We start from the raw sequence: 14,550 nt of genomic DNA on the forward strand, positions 1-14,550 counted from the left end.
GAATTTCTCCCCTTGTAGATATTTCACCCTCCACTGTGTGTGGTATTATTGTAAAGTGGAACCGCAGCAACTCAGCCACAAAGTTGAGACTGCATAAAGTTACAGAGCGGGTGCGCCGAGTGCTGAGGCGCAGAGCGTATAAAAGTCCCCAACACTCTGCTGACTTAATAACTGCCGAGCTCCAAACCTCCTCTGGTATTAACATCTGCACAAAAACTGTGTCCCGGGAGCTTCATGGCGTAGGGGCCGAGCAGCTGCATGCCAGCCTTACATCACCAAGCACAATGCCAAGCGTCGGATGGAGTGGTGTAAAGCCGCCGCCACTGGACTCTTGAGCAGTGGAAACGTGTTCTGTGGAGTGACGCTTTTCTATCTGGCAGTCTGATGGAGGAGTCTGGGTTTGGCGAATGCCAGGAGAACGTTACCTGCCTGACTGTATTGTGCCAACTGTAAAGTTTGGTGGAGGAGGGGTAATACTAAGGGGTTGTTTTTCAGGGGTTGGTCTCGGCCCCTTAATTACAGTGAAGGGAAATCTTCATGGTTCAGCATACCAAGATGGTTGGTTGGTTGGTTGGTTGGTGGAGATTTGTGTGGAAGAACTTGACTGTCCTGGCCCCAAACCCATCGAACACTGTTGGGATAAACTAGAACGGAGATTATGAGCCAGGCCCCCTCCCCCCAACATCAGTGTCTGACATCACAACTGCTCTTCTGGAAGAATAGGCTGTAATTCACACACTCCAAAATCTTGTAGAAAGCCCCCAAAAGAGTGGACGCTGTTGTAGCTTCAAAAGGGAGACCAACCGCATATTAACGTCTATGGATTTAGAATTGGTTGCCATAAAAGCGCCTGTAGGTGTCCCAATACTTTTGTCCATATAGTGTATCATCAATAAGGTCTAATAGGGTATTTGTGAATCACCCCATTAGAAACAGACCCTAATGACAAGTGTTTTGCCTCCAAACTCACCTCCAAATGGGGTTGCTGGACCAATGGGGCCCACTATTGTGTTAGGGCTGGGCCCACCGAGGGATCCTCAGTATATATTTGATTATTTTCTATTCTATAGCTTTACATTCCTCTACTATTCTGCAATGCAGAACCGCTGTCTATTGTGAGATCTTATCTGTCTTGTGATTTCAGGTGAAGCAAAGACTCTCTTCCTCCTCATCACCTTCACTATGGTTATGCAAGGGCCGGCTGCTAACATCATGGAAAATGTCCAACGTTCATCACAGTCAATGGCGTGTGGTGCCCAACTAGCTATAAATCAAACTAAAGATCTGGTATCAAAGATCACAAAGCCACTTATGGGTGAGTAACAAGTATTTCCTTAGAAAACACACACTACAACTCCTGCAGAACATCTTTTTGAAGAGCAAAAATAACTTCCTGTCCACCAATGATTGATTTTAAAGGCTGTGTAAACCTTTGAAATCTTTTTGTGGCTTTTTTTTTAACTAAAAATGTGGATCAGTGTGTTTGGTGCAACTTTCAAAATACTTTTTATTAAAAAATTATTTTTACTTTTTGAGATACAGCTGCTTTGTATCCTGTATACAGAGCAGCTGTATCTTGTGCTAAGACCTGAATCCATTAGGTCCGCGGGACAGATGGGTTTAGTGACAGCGGGTCCTGCGCGTCTCTGACGCAGGATCCACCTGTAATCGATCAGATCTATGCTATGAACTTAGATCTGATAGCAGCACGATCCTGTGTGCCAGAGACGCGCAGGAGCCGTTGTCACTGAACCCGTTATTCCCGCGGACCTGACTGATACAGGATTCAGCACAAGATACAGCTGCTCTGCATACAGGATACAAAGCAGCTGTATCTCAAAAAGTAAAAATAAGTTTTAATAAAAAGTAATTGGAAAGTTGCACCAAACACACTGATACACATTTTTATATATATATAAAAAACGATTTCAAAGGTGTACATAGCCTTTGAATGCTCTTATCCGCTTCAAAAAGAAGATCTGCAGCAGCTGAGGTACAGTATGATGTTCTGCCGTAGCTGAGGCACAGAACTGTATAATGCATATTGCAGCTGCTGAAGAACTTCTTGTTAAAGATAGAGGAAGCACTTGTCAATTAGTGGTCAGCACAGGAGAAGAAACTCCCTGCAAAAGTGACAGGTGACAGACCGCTTCTGCAGGAAGGGGGGAACAGCGTCAGTGTAGCACCGCTCATCTCTGTATCTTCTTCAGGTTCTGACATCGGAACGTGGTGATTATATAAATATTGTTTACAGTGGAAAATTACAAAAAGAAAAGTCCATAAAATTGTTGGATATTTTATAGAAATAATGTTACGTCCCATCAGCTCAGCATGAGGCGCTCTTTAAATGTGATCCTATTATTCTCTATGTATCTTCCAGGAGCTCTGAACATTCTTAAGAACATCGGAAAGAAGCTGCGCTCAGCCACAGACCACGCCTCCAAATTTTTCCAAAGATTTTTTGCTGGGGTTAAACATGTGGGTGAGTCCTCATAGGGTGTGCACAACGGTGGATACTGGGAGAAGAGGGACTGGTCTGTGCAGTGGTTACTGGGAGAACAGTCTGTATTGGGGGAGACGCTGTAAAGGATCTGCCAGACACAGCTTCTGTGTTGACGCCCGTGCGCAAACAGTCTGCACCTGCTCCTATGTCTGTGAGACTGACTCCATCTTCCACCACTCAGGATGGCAGGCTTAGGAGTGGGAGAGCCTATCACAGCCTGGCCAGACGGAGCTAGCTCCCGTCCACTGTCTATTTATACCTGCCTTTCCTGTTCCTCCTTTGCCTGTGATTCTGCTCTGCTTGTTTCCTGGCTCTGCTGCTGCTGCTTGAACTACTGACACTCTGCTTGTTATTAACCTTGGCTTACTGACCACTCTCCTGCTCAGCGTTTTGTACCTCGTGCACTCCTGGTTTGACTCGGCTCGTTCACTACTCTGGTTGCTCACGGTGTCTCCGTGGGCAGCTGCCCCGTTTCCCTAGCTTCTGTGTACCCTTGTCTGTTTGTCTGTCGTGCACTTACTGAGCGTAGGGACCGTCGCCCAGTTGTACCCCGGGACTGAGGGACTGAGTGGCGGGTAGATTAGGGCTCACCTGTCTGTCTCCCTACCCCGTCATTACAGACGCCTCTTGTGACGGACAGGATTAGGAATATATGGTTTACAGGAGCCGTCCCTGTTGGATAGTCACAGGGGGTCTTGTAGCTGGAGACTTATTTCCCTGATCAGCCTATTAAAATCAGTGGGGCAGAATTATAAGGACTGGAGATTTATACACCAGTTTTAATAACCAATTTGCTTACGTAAAATGCGACACATTTATTAAGAAGCCAGCGATTCTTAATAAATATGTGCCATATTTCCGGTGGCCGTGCATCACAATTGTGGCTGGCCGTACACCGAACGCGCCCTTCTTACATAAAACAAACAAATTCATACCCACCTCACCATTCCTCTTCTCCCGACCGGGCCCCCTCCGGCTCCCGCTTTATGCCACAGGTCATTCAAGGTACTGACGCCAGGCAGAGTCATTACCTATGCGCTGACACAACACTGATTTTTGAGTGCTGTGTCGAAGAGTTATTGACACTGCCCGTCAGTACCTTGAATGAGCCACGGCATGAAGAGGGAGCCGGAGGGGACACAGTGGGGAGAAGAGAAGTGATGAGGTAAGTATAAATATATATTTGATTTTTTTTGGTGTCCGATGGGGGAGGCGGTAGTCAGATCAGGGGGCAAGGAAGAGGCCCGGCATGAGCCTCTACCTTGATATGCCCTACAGACTGAGATCTGAGCCAGCTAGAAGAGGGCGTAGACTTCTGCTGTGGTTTCCGCCAGTTTTACGGCATAAATGATAATAAATTTTTCTTCCCAACAGAGGCCACGCCCTTCAGATAAGCCCCGGCCCTTTTTTTCCACCATTCTCGGAAAGTGGTAATACAAAGTCACAAATTTTAGCGCACCTATGGCGTGCAACAAAATCTCCAACATTTTTACACCACAAAACTGGCATAAACCTCTCAATAGATTCTCCCCTTGAGTGTTTAGTGACTGTCCATGCCCTGCTGGGTGGGCAATGGTCCTCCCTGTATGCAGCTCCTTATAGAGGTTGGTCTGGAGCAGGGAACCCCCTCTAATAACTAAACTTGTGATAAAAGCGAATTTATAAACCATAAAGGGATTGTCAGAAACAATGAAAACCCTATAGTTTGTTATATACGTCCTGCTCTCCCTATACCAGCTTCTGTATTATTTCTCCTATAGAGAAGTTACTCCGTAGCGTGTGGGCATTCATTGCTAACATCGGCGAAATCTGTAACGACGAACTGGAGCGCCCATATATAAAATGTAACAAGCTCTTTGATGAAGCCAAGAACAACTGCTTCAAAGTGATGTCATTCATGGGTTTCCTGTGTTATATCCTGGATGCGTTCCGGCCTCTTTGCGGACTGGCGAGAAGTAAGTGTAATATCATATAACACAATCATATAATAATCATCATGTAATATGGCGCCCTGTGTATATTATGGCTGCTGATAGAATCTAAGCCTAGAATATTGCATTTTAGTCCCTGACGTAACAATAAAGCCTCTGCGATGACATCACATGACAAAATCCAGTATTAAATCACAGTTACCTAAAAGTTACACCTCTTAACCCTTTCTGGCTAAATATATTGCGTCCTTATATAAATAACAATGTTCTGTGTTGCAGTTCTGGTCGTGTTTTGTGCCATTCCTTATTATGTGGAGTCATTAGTGAGGAAACACGTAAAAAATCGTAAGTACGAGACATTTATCAGTTGCTTCTAATGATAATGATTCCAGCAATCACGCCTTATTGTCGGCCATATTGTCTACTGCGGCATGCTGCCTGGCCGCCATGTTTGTCTTCTTATATTGTACCCATAAACAATTTTGTTTCCGCTTTTCCTGCACCCATCATTCTGAATCCTAAACCTGGTCACTTATAAGGCCCTGTTCACACAGAGTTTTTTTATTTTTATTTTGAGGCAGGTTTTGACATGCCTGCACTTTTTTGCCGCGGTCCTGCCTCTGACCTTCCATTGAAGTCAGACAAAGCATTTTTCGCAGTGTTTTCCATCCGCGCCCATTGAGCACAGCGGGTGAAAAACGCTTTTTCTGCCTTCCATTGATTTCAATGGGAGGTCAGAGGCGGAACGACGGCAAGAAAGGACATGCTGCTTTTTTTTTCCCACGAGCGACTAAAAGTAGCCCGGGAAAAAAACAAAAAGGCTCTGCCTCCTATTGAAAACAATGGGGGGTGATTTCGGGCATTTTTTTTGCACAGATTCCATCTCTGGTTTCCTCATCAAAATCAGCACCAAAAAACTGTGTGAACTGGGCCTAAAGGTCATCGCTGAATGTTTTTGCTCTCTATATAGTAAATAGACCCAGAATATGCACAGATAATAGGAGTTGAAGTCAGCCTTGTATCAGGTAGTCAGTATATCGTCTGGTATAAATGTTCTTATGTTTTCTCCTGTCTCCCTGCAGCCATCCTGTCCACAATCAGAAACTTTAAAGATCAGCTTTACTTTAACATCACTGTGATCCACGATTTCGACGTGAACTTAAATGTCAGCCGCAATTACTTTGACATGACTAAGGCCATCATGAAAGAAGTGAAGGAAAACATGGATATTTATATGGAGATGCTGAGCATGTTCAGTTATTCTATGGTCATCGTCTGTGTCTTCACCTATATACAGTAAGAGCCCCACTTTATCTATTTGTAGTCTGTGTGTATATATATATATATATATATATATATATATATATATATATACACTTTCCAATCATCTCCAGTAATGTACATGGACATATACTACTTCTATACAATCGGTATAACCAGAATATGTGTGTTCTTCTTCCTTCAGGGCCCTTCGCTACCGCAGAAAGTACCTGACTGACGACAATCACGACAACATCTACATCACTCGCAGATTCATTGAGTTAGATGTGATGAGAGCAAAACAAAACCGCAATACTCTCCTACCTCTGTCCTCAAGAGAGGCCTATGGATTCATCCGACCTGGTGAGAGGACAATTCATTGGAATTTTTGGTATTCTCAAGTAAAATGATAAAGTATTTTCAAAAAATTCAAAACTTTCTCGTCCTACAGTCTCGAGGCGACATGTAGAACTTCTATATAAACCTTTTATTCTCGCCTCCCTCTCTCCAGGCTCATTAGCTCTGACAAAACGAGAAAAGAAAGGATACACCTTCGAAATTCTCAACGTCTTCCGGAGCTTCCTCATGGCAATGCTCATAGTGGTCGTGGATTTTGTGTTTTTCTGGATTCTAGATTTTGTGGGCCAGCTCCTGAGAGGAGAAGTAATAACTCGTGGTGAGCGATGTTTTCTAAACCTTCCCTCACCCTACAAGAACCCATCAAAATGGTGGCCAGGGACATACAGAATATAGGTATTGGGCTGTGCCTTCTTTCATAGACATACTAACATGTCAATCATCTTCTTCCTCTATTCCCAGCCCCGCTGATATTTTCCCTGCTTGTGAATGGGACTGGAGCCACAAATGAGATCTACAAGACTATAGTCTCTGCATTTGATGCTATTCAGAGATCCAACATCACCATCCAAATCAGTAAATGCCAAGTGCTTCCCTCAAAACCGGACTACCACGGATATGTACTTCTCGGTATGTTTCTGTTGGCGGGGAAGGAGTTGTAGGAGTAACAAGATAATAAAACTAGTAAGAAAAAATCTTAGACCCGCAGTAGAGATGATCAGCTTTTGCCAATTGGTAAATTTCATGTTACGGAGCTATATTTCCTGCATACAAGCAGTAGGGCCTGGAATATGGATATGTTTTCAGCTTCCATGTCTGCCTTGTGCTATATGCTGGAAATACAGGTCCATAATAGGAAATCCTTCAAGTAACAATATGACCGCAATGCAAATTTTTACAGATTCTCACCTAGAATCTCTCTTGCCTTCTTTCATCATTTCCCTTATGTTTCTACCTCGACACTAACCGGTCACTTTCCTCTATCTATAGGGTTCATGCATGGCTTTGCATTTTTTATTGCCGTCTTTGGGATATATATGCAGAGGCTGAAGCGCTATATATGTGCCTATTATTATCCAACCCGTGAGCAGGTGAGAATCTATATCCCCCTATTACAAAAAAAGACACAGATCCATCAAGTTCAACCTTTCTCAATCAATTACCAGTCATTCATTGCCTGATTAGTTATAACCCTCAATGCTATTCGTCAGTAAATAATCATCTGGCCTTTTTTTTGAATGCTGACATAATACCTGCCATCATTACCTATTGGGGTAGGGCATTCCATAGTTTGACTACTCTAACTGTAAAGAACCCTTTCCTATATTGATGTCTGAAACGTCTTTCTTACACATGCAATGGATATCCCCTGGTCCTTTGTAGAGTCCTGGAAGGAACAGGTTATGTGCTAGTTCTTTGTATTGACCACACATATACTTATACATGTTAATAAAATCACCTCTAAGACGTCTTTTTTCCAAACTGAACAAGCCCAATTTCTCCAGCCTTTCATTGTAAGCGACACCTCCCATCCAATTAAATAATCTATTCACACGCCTTTGAACCCTCTCCAGTTCTCCTATATTCTTTTTATAATTTAGAGCCAAAAACTGAATTCAATATTCAAGATGTGGCCTTACAAGGGATTTAGAGGGGAAATATTACATTCGAATCACAGGTTTTTATATCTCTTTTTAAACACCCTAAAATCCTATTTGCTTTTGCAGCTGCTGCTTGACATTGAGTACTGCTGCTTAGCTTATTTGTTAACAGAATACCCAGGTCCTTCTCTTCTTACGTTATCCCCAGTTTTATTCCATTTAATGTATATTTTTGACTAGATCTGGAGAACATTTCCCTATTTCGTCTTTTTGACACATGCATATTGATATATTCTGCAGATTAAGAACATTAATTGTTTTGCATAAGGAGATGAAGGATACATGGTATCAATTATAAATGTTTGTTTCATTCCCTGTTAGGTGCGGATCTGTTTCCTTTACAACAAGTTGTTAACCAAGCGCATATATTTGGAGAGGGCACTGTTTCGGAGTATCATGATGAACGATGCAGACATGGGTCACATCCAGATCATTCTCATACTCGCTGCAAAGTGATTACCATCTTCATTCTCCTTTATAAATGTACATACACTGGTTATCTCATGCTGACTTGTCTCTCTAAATCTTACCAACAGGTGCCCATGGTTATTTGGCTGGTTAGCAAAATACATGGGGGCCACAGAAAAATACTGTTTCGCATGTGCCCAGATATGTACCGGCAAAAAAAGTGAGGAATACCGAAACTGCTGCACTAATGGTTGTAGAGGTAAGAAGCCCCCTCAATGTAAGACATTATCCAGATATATGACTATACACGTATCCACCAGCCAATCCATTATTACTCTCCCATCATATAATGGGAAGCCATCCTATCTAGTCATATGTAGTAACCACAATATGATGCAAAGCTATATACCCTTCATAATAACAGCTGAATTACTGTCTATATATGAGACAGGACTGTAAAGGATCTGCCAGACACAGCTTCTGTGACGACGCCCGTGGTTAGTCAGTCTGCACCTGCTCCTAAGTCTGATCGAGTGACACCTCCTTCTACCAGTCAGGCTGGGAGGCAGAGTAGTGGGAGAGCCTATCACAGCCTGGCCAGACGGAGCTGGCTCCCGCCCTCTGTCTATTTATACCTTCACTTCCTGCTCCTCCTTTGCCTGTGATTCTCCTGTTTCCTGGCTCTGCTGCTGCTTGAACTATTTGTCCCTGCTTCATATTGACCCTGGCTTACTGACTACTCTCCTGCTCTGCGTTTGGTACCTCGTACACTCCTGGTTTGACTCGGCTCGTTCATTACTCTCTTGCTCTGTTTGGTACCTCATACACTCCTGGTTTGACTCGGCTCGTTCACTACTCTTGTTGCTCACAGTGTTGCCGTGGGCAACTGCCCCATTTCCCTTAGCTTCTGTGTTTCCCTTTGTCTGTCGTGCACTTATTGAGCGTAGGGACCGTCGCCCAGTTGTACGCCGTCGCCTCGGACGGGCCGTTGCAAGTAGGCAGGGACTGAGTGGTGGGTAGATTAGGGCTCACCTGTCTGTCTCCCTTCCCCGCCATTACAGGACCCTGTAGAATAAGGAAGGAGCGGCCAACATCAACTCCGGCCAACCTTACATTGACTATACCACGTGTACCGGAATATCTATGGCTCCGTCTGTGAACACAGGGGCGGACATACCGCATGTGCAGCCGGTGCAGCTGCACAAGGGCCCCGCGTGGGAAGGGGGCCCGTTCCTCTGCTGGCCGACTCAGTTCTCAGCTGCGCGATGCTGAGGACTGAGACAGAGGCCCGTGGACAGTAGCTGCGAGCCCATCAGCGGGCCCCCCGTGGACAGTAGCTGGGCAAAGAAAATGTGGGCAAAGAAAATAAAAAAACTATACTCACCTCCTCCCTCGCCTCCGTTCACCCGCCGCAGCCCCCATCCTCCTGTCTCGGTCTGTGTTACAAGTGTACAAGGCTGCACTGGTGACGCGCTGCCGATGGCACGTGACCGCTGCTGCCAATAACTCCTCATTGGTGTGCTGCTGAGGACAGTAGTTCCACAGCAAATCGCTGTTGAGGGCATTGATTGGCTGCAGCGGTCATGTGCCATCGACCGCGCGTCACCACAGCAGCTTTGTAAACACAGAAAGGGATAGGGGCTGCGGAGGGGGAACGGAGGCGCCGGAGGAGGTGAGTATAGGTTTTTCATTTTCTTTGCCCACATTTAGGGACTTAGTTTAGATAAGAATTTAACCCGGAAAAAAATGTGTTACTTGTGTTCTAAACTGGTAATAAAATGTACAATATAAATCTTCCTTCATAATTTTTATTAGTAAGGTTTATTTTTATATGCATATATATGTTTAGGTAACTTTGTCGGTATTGGGGGGGGGGCGGGGGGGCCCTGGCACATTATCTGCACAGGGGCCTTTTGCAGTCTGTGTCCGCCACTGTGTGAACACATACACATCTGTCCTATATATTCTGTGTCTTTCCAGGTATTTACTGCCGAGAATGCTCCAAAATACTGAACAATATCTGCACCATTTGTATGGCACCTCTGGTGTGTGATGATATTGAAGACGAAGAAATGTAAGTTATTTTCTATCATCTCCACTGTATCAGTAATAATTCGCCTCTGGGGAGTGAACCTTTTTTTTCCCAGACGGGGGGAGTGCCCCTTGTCTTTTGAGGGGATTTTACATGGAACAGGTATCTACCTTATTATTTGTATGGGTCACTAATATATTTATACAAGTCAATCACCCCCCCCCCCCCCTTAGTCGTCTCTTTTCAAGGCTAAATTAAATTCTGCAAAATTCTTCATGCCCCTTATTAGCTTAGTTGCTCTTCTTTGTATTTTTTCCAACTCCAGGGCATCCTTCCTAAGAACTGGAGCCCAGAACTGAACGGCATATTCTAGATGAGGCCTCACTAATGCTTTGTACAGTGGTAATATTATATCCCTGTCCCCCGAGTCCATGCCTCTTTTAATACACGACAATATTCTGCTGGCCTTAGAAGCAGCTGATTGACATTACATGCTGTTATTTAGTTTATGATCTACAAGTACACCCAGATCCTTCTCAACAAGTGACTCTCCTAGTTTAACTTCCCCTTAAGGTAGTGATATCATGTTATATATACATCACAGGGGAGATGTTATCAGGATATATAGATATTATCTTTAATACGGGCTCTTTGATTAGTTCTTTTTGACTTGTTTCTCAGAGACTCCAGCGATGATGAGAAAGTTGTTTTATGGATGGAAGCAATGAAATCCATCAAAGAGGATGAGAAACCCAAAAGGAAAAAAATGAAAAAAGTCATTAAGGGTCGAATAAAAGAAACCATCAAGAGACGAGGGAAAAACGACCCACTTATCCAGAAATATAAGGAGTCTATGATGTCCGGTGATTCTGAAGAAAGTTCTGGACTGAGTGATGTGGACACCGGCGATGAGTCTGGGTATTTCATGTTACTATTATGGACTGATCTATCTTTATATGCAGATCTGACACTTACAGAGTTTTTTTGATGTCTGTGTCCACCTTCTTGTGGCTTCATAGTAGCTGATCTGCTTTTTCCAGTTCAGTCCTCATCCCAAATCCTTATTATATCTTCACAGGGAAAGTGACTTTGAGTACCAAACGTCTAAGGTCAATAATGAAGCTTCCTCCAAAAAGGACTATAAACCAGCAACTACGACCAGTCTACAAGAAGCTGACCTGATTCCTCCAGCCGGCGTTCCGTAGACAATCAGAGAAGGGAAAAAGGGCAGGAAGAAGAAGGACGTAGAGAAGGGTATTTATTATGAATAAGCCTAATTTTTTCCATACCCCCTTCATAATGTTGGGATGGAAATCTACTTCCTTAAGACCAATCATCACCTCTGCCAATCTCTGCTTGGATTTGAGTTTTTACCGGACATGAACTTACCTGCAGAATATGAACTTACCTACCGAATATGACCTTACCTGCAGAATATGACAATACCTACAGAATGTGACCTTACCTGCAATAATATGACCTTAACTACCGAATATGACCTTACTTGCAGAATATGACCTTACCTGCAGAATATGACCTTACCTACCGAATGTGACCTTACTTATCGACTATGACCCTAACCACTGGACATGACTTTTTAACTACCGGACATGACCGTACCATCATATACCATCACTCTCTAATAACACCTATGGACTGCCCCTGGCTGTGCAGCTGCTGAAGATCCAAGCCTCTCTATTTTCTACCATCTTATGTCACCTGTCAATAAAGATCATGCCTGGTATCAACTGGACGTGTGTTACTTTATAATGATGATTATGAATCTGTTTTCAAAACATTATAAAACGACCTTATATTCAGAGTATGTACCTATCTGTCTTATCATGTGTAAGACGGCTGCCATCCTGTTTGATATCATGAATATGTAGACTTGATTAAAGTGTAATTAAACTTTTAAAAAACTTTTGACATGTCATAGTGACATGTCAGAAGTTTTGATCAGCACTGAGACCCCCACCGATCGATAAAACGAAGCGGCAGAACTGGCTCCGGCCAGGACGGCAGCATGGCAGCTATTCCGTGACTGGAGCCATCTGCTTCTCGCATGGACATCCGGTGCCCGGAGGCAGCCAAAGCAGCTGTCAGACCTCCACCAGGTGTCAGACCTCCACCAATCATATACTGATGACCTATCCTGTGGATAGGTCATCGGTTGTCCGTGCCTGGACAACCCCTTTAAGGCACCATACACAATAGATTGTCGGCCCTTTCACACAAAATCCAAATCCATGGAAGACTGAACAGACATTTCCTCCAGCTGCTGCAGATTCGGATAAACGTCCTGGCATGGCTGAAGGCGATGTCTGACTCTTCCGTCGCTCCGGTGAAGGACCTCGCGAGATCACGCTGTGCAGTGAAACAAGCTGGGCATGAATGAAGAGAAGTGTATGACGCTGATTGGTCACTTCTCTTTACAACTCCCACTTTGTAAAAAGTTAAAACACGCCCAGTTAGTCATTAAGAACTAATTAGCATAAATCTTAAATTGTTCATAACTTGCTCAAAAATGATAGTTTTTCAAAATAAAAACCACTGTTGTTATCTACATTACAGCGCCGATCACATTATGTAGGAGATAGATCTTTTATAATCTGGTGACAGAGCCTCTTTAAGATCATGCGGCAGCTCCATTGATTGAGTGACTCCAGCTGCTGTTGGAGTCACAATCTTAATTTTCAGAGTTAGCGGTAGGGAATGCATCAGGTAAAAAGAGCATTGAGTAAATAGTGCGGAGCAGCCGAAAACTATGTGCCTTTGCTGAACTTAGAAGGCGGCATCTGCCGCTGTGCCGCCCACTCTAAAACACTGCAAGTTGCCGCCTGAGGCGAGATGCTCATCTCGGATGATGGCAGAAACGGCCCTGGGTGGGACCCGCATCTATAGGACATTTATGGCATATTCTGTGCATGTGTCATAAATGTTAGGCTTCATGCCAACGACTGTAAAAAATATCCGTAATTGCGGACCATAATACGGTCCACAATTACAGGCCCATTCAGTTCTATTGGCTGCGGACACCTTTCCGTATCGCTACGGATAGGTGTCCATGCCGTAGAACTGTGCCAGGAATTATGGAGCATGTCCATGTGTATGAGGTCTAAAAGAAGGGCAAACCCCTTTAAAGGGAATGTGTCGCTAGAAAAACAGTTAGTGTATACATGATTAGACATTGTTCTAATTTTTTAATTTTTTCACAAGTCAGGAAATATTATAAATTAGATTCTAATTTATAACATTTCCCTGTGCTGGTCACTAGAGGGAGCAATTCCCAAAATTGCAGCATTGGCATGTGGTAAAGCAACCACATTGCTTTATGCTGCAAAATTTGAGAATACACACTCGCTCTAGTGTGCTCACAGAATCCCCCCTCCTTTATCCTGGCTAGTGCCAGGAGAAAGGAGGGGATTGAATGTTCAAACCTCCTACACTGTGTGCCGCCATTTTTTGAGCTAACACACAGTGTAGTAGGCTTACATACAGTGCTAATCACACAGTAAAACACAAACAAACACAGACATAACTTACCTGCTCCTGCCGCCGCCGCTGCCGCTGCTCCCTCCGCTCCTAGTCCTTGCCTCTAATCACATGTCCGGAAGCCGTGACCGGAAGTAGTCATCTTAATGTCCGGCCGTGGCTTCCGGTCCACAAGAAAATGGCGCCGGATGTCGCTCGGCCGAAGACCTTCCATTTGGACTTTGTGGGAGCGGCGCATGCGCCGTTCCCACACAGACGGCTCCCGTTTGCATTCTCTATGGGGTTGTATGTGCCGTATTCCACCTCTGTATGTGTCGTTAATCGACACATACAGAGATGAAAAAAAAAATGGCAGCCCCCATAGGGAAGAAAAAGTTAGAGAAAAAAAAAAGTTAAACACAAATAAATAACATTTCTTTTAATAAAACACTAGAAGCAAATGAATATAAAAAATTTTTTTTTTCGCGATACCCGTCCTTTAACTGTCCACTGAGCTCCACTCCAAACATTTTCTACAGACAGGGCAGCAAGCACTACCTCCAAGTTCTTTTTATTTTCAGTCAGTCCCCTTCACGACGGTCAGCACGCACACCACACAGTAAAGGCAACCGACAGGCTCACAGGGTGGAGCAAGAAGAACCCTTAGGCCCTGTTCACATTGAGGTTTTTTTGACACGGAAACCGCGTCGGAAAACGCGCCAAAAAAACGTCCGAAAATGCCTCCCATTGATTTGGAAGCAGAACGCCTCCAAACATCTGCCCCTTGATTTCAATGGGAAAAACTGCGTTCTGTTCTGATGGGCCGTTTTTTAAGCGGCCGTTTGAAAAAACGGCCACGAAAAAGAAGTGCAGGTCACTTCTTGGGACGTTTTTGGAACCGTTTTTCATTGACTCTATAGAAAA

General features: G+C 44.1%; 1 protein-coding gene across 3 annotated transcripts in view; it reads left to right on the forward strand.

Annotated features, from left to right (window-relative positions):
* The window catches only part of DCST2 (DC-STAMP domain containing 2), a 787,084-nt gene extending 775,184 nt beyond the window's left edge, over nt 1–11,900 (forward strand). For all 3 annotated transcript variants that reach the window (XM_075832916.1, XM_075832917.1, XM_075832915.1), the window contains exons 2-15: nt 1,145–1,315; nt 2,381–2,482; nt 4,264–4,458; nt 4,714–4,779; nt 5,517–5,730; nt 5,900–6,057; nt 6,206–6,370; nt 6,514–6,681; nt 7,042–7,142; nt 8,034–8,164; nt 8,249–8,379; nt 10,101–10,194; nt 10,834–11,070; nt 11,231–11,900. In XM_075832916.1, the coding sequence (XP_075689031.1) occupies nt 1,183–1,315; nt 2,381–2,482; nt 4,264–4,458; nt 4,714–4,779; nt 5,517–5,730; nt 5,900–6,057; nt 6,206–6,370; nt 6,514–6,681; nt 7,042–7,142; nt 8,034–8,164; nt 8,249–8,379; nt 10,101–10,194; nt 10,834–11,070; nt 11,231–11,357 (2,022 nt within the window). In that variant the 5' untranslated portion in view covers nt 1,145–1,182 and the 3' untranslated portion in view covers nt 11,358–11,900. The remainder of the gene's footprint in view (nt 1–1,144; nt 1,316–2,380; nt 2,483–4,263; nt 4,459–4,713; nt 4,780–5,516; nt 5,731–5,899; nt 6,058–6,205; nt 6,371–6,513; nt 6,682–7,041; nt 7,143–8,033; nt 8,165–8,248; nt 8,380–10,100; nt 10,195–10,833; nt 11,071–11,230) is intronic.
* The last annotated feature ends 2,650 nt before the right edge of the window (nt 11,901–14,550 follow it).

This window comes from Rhinoderma darwinii, chromosome 7 (assembly GCF_050947455.1).
Source record: "Rhinoderma darwinii isolate aRhiDar2 chromosome 7, aRhiDar2.hap1, whole genome shotgun sequence".
Taxonomy (NCBI): Eukaryota; Metazoa; Chordata; class Amphibia; order Anura; family Rhinodermatidae; genus Rhinoderma; species Rhinoderma darwinii.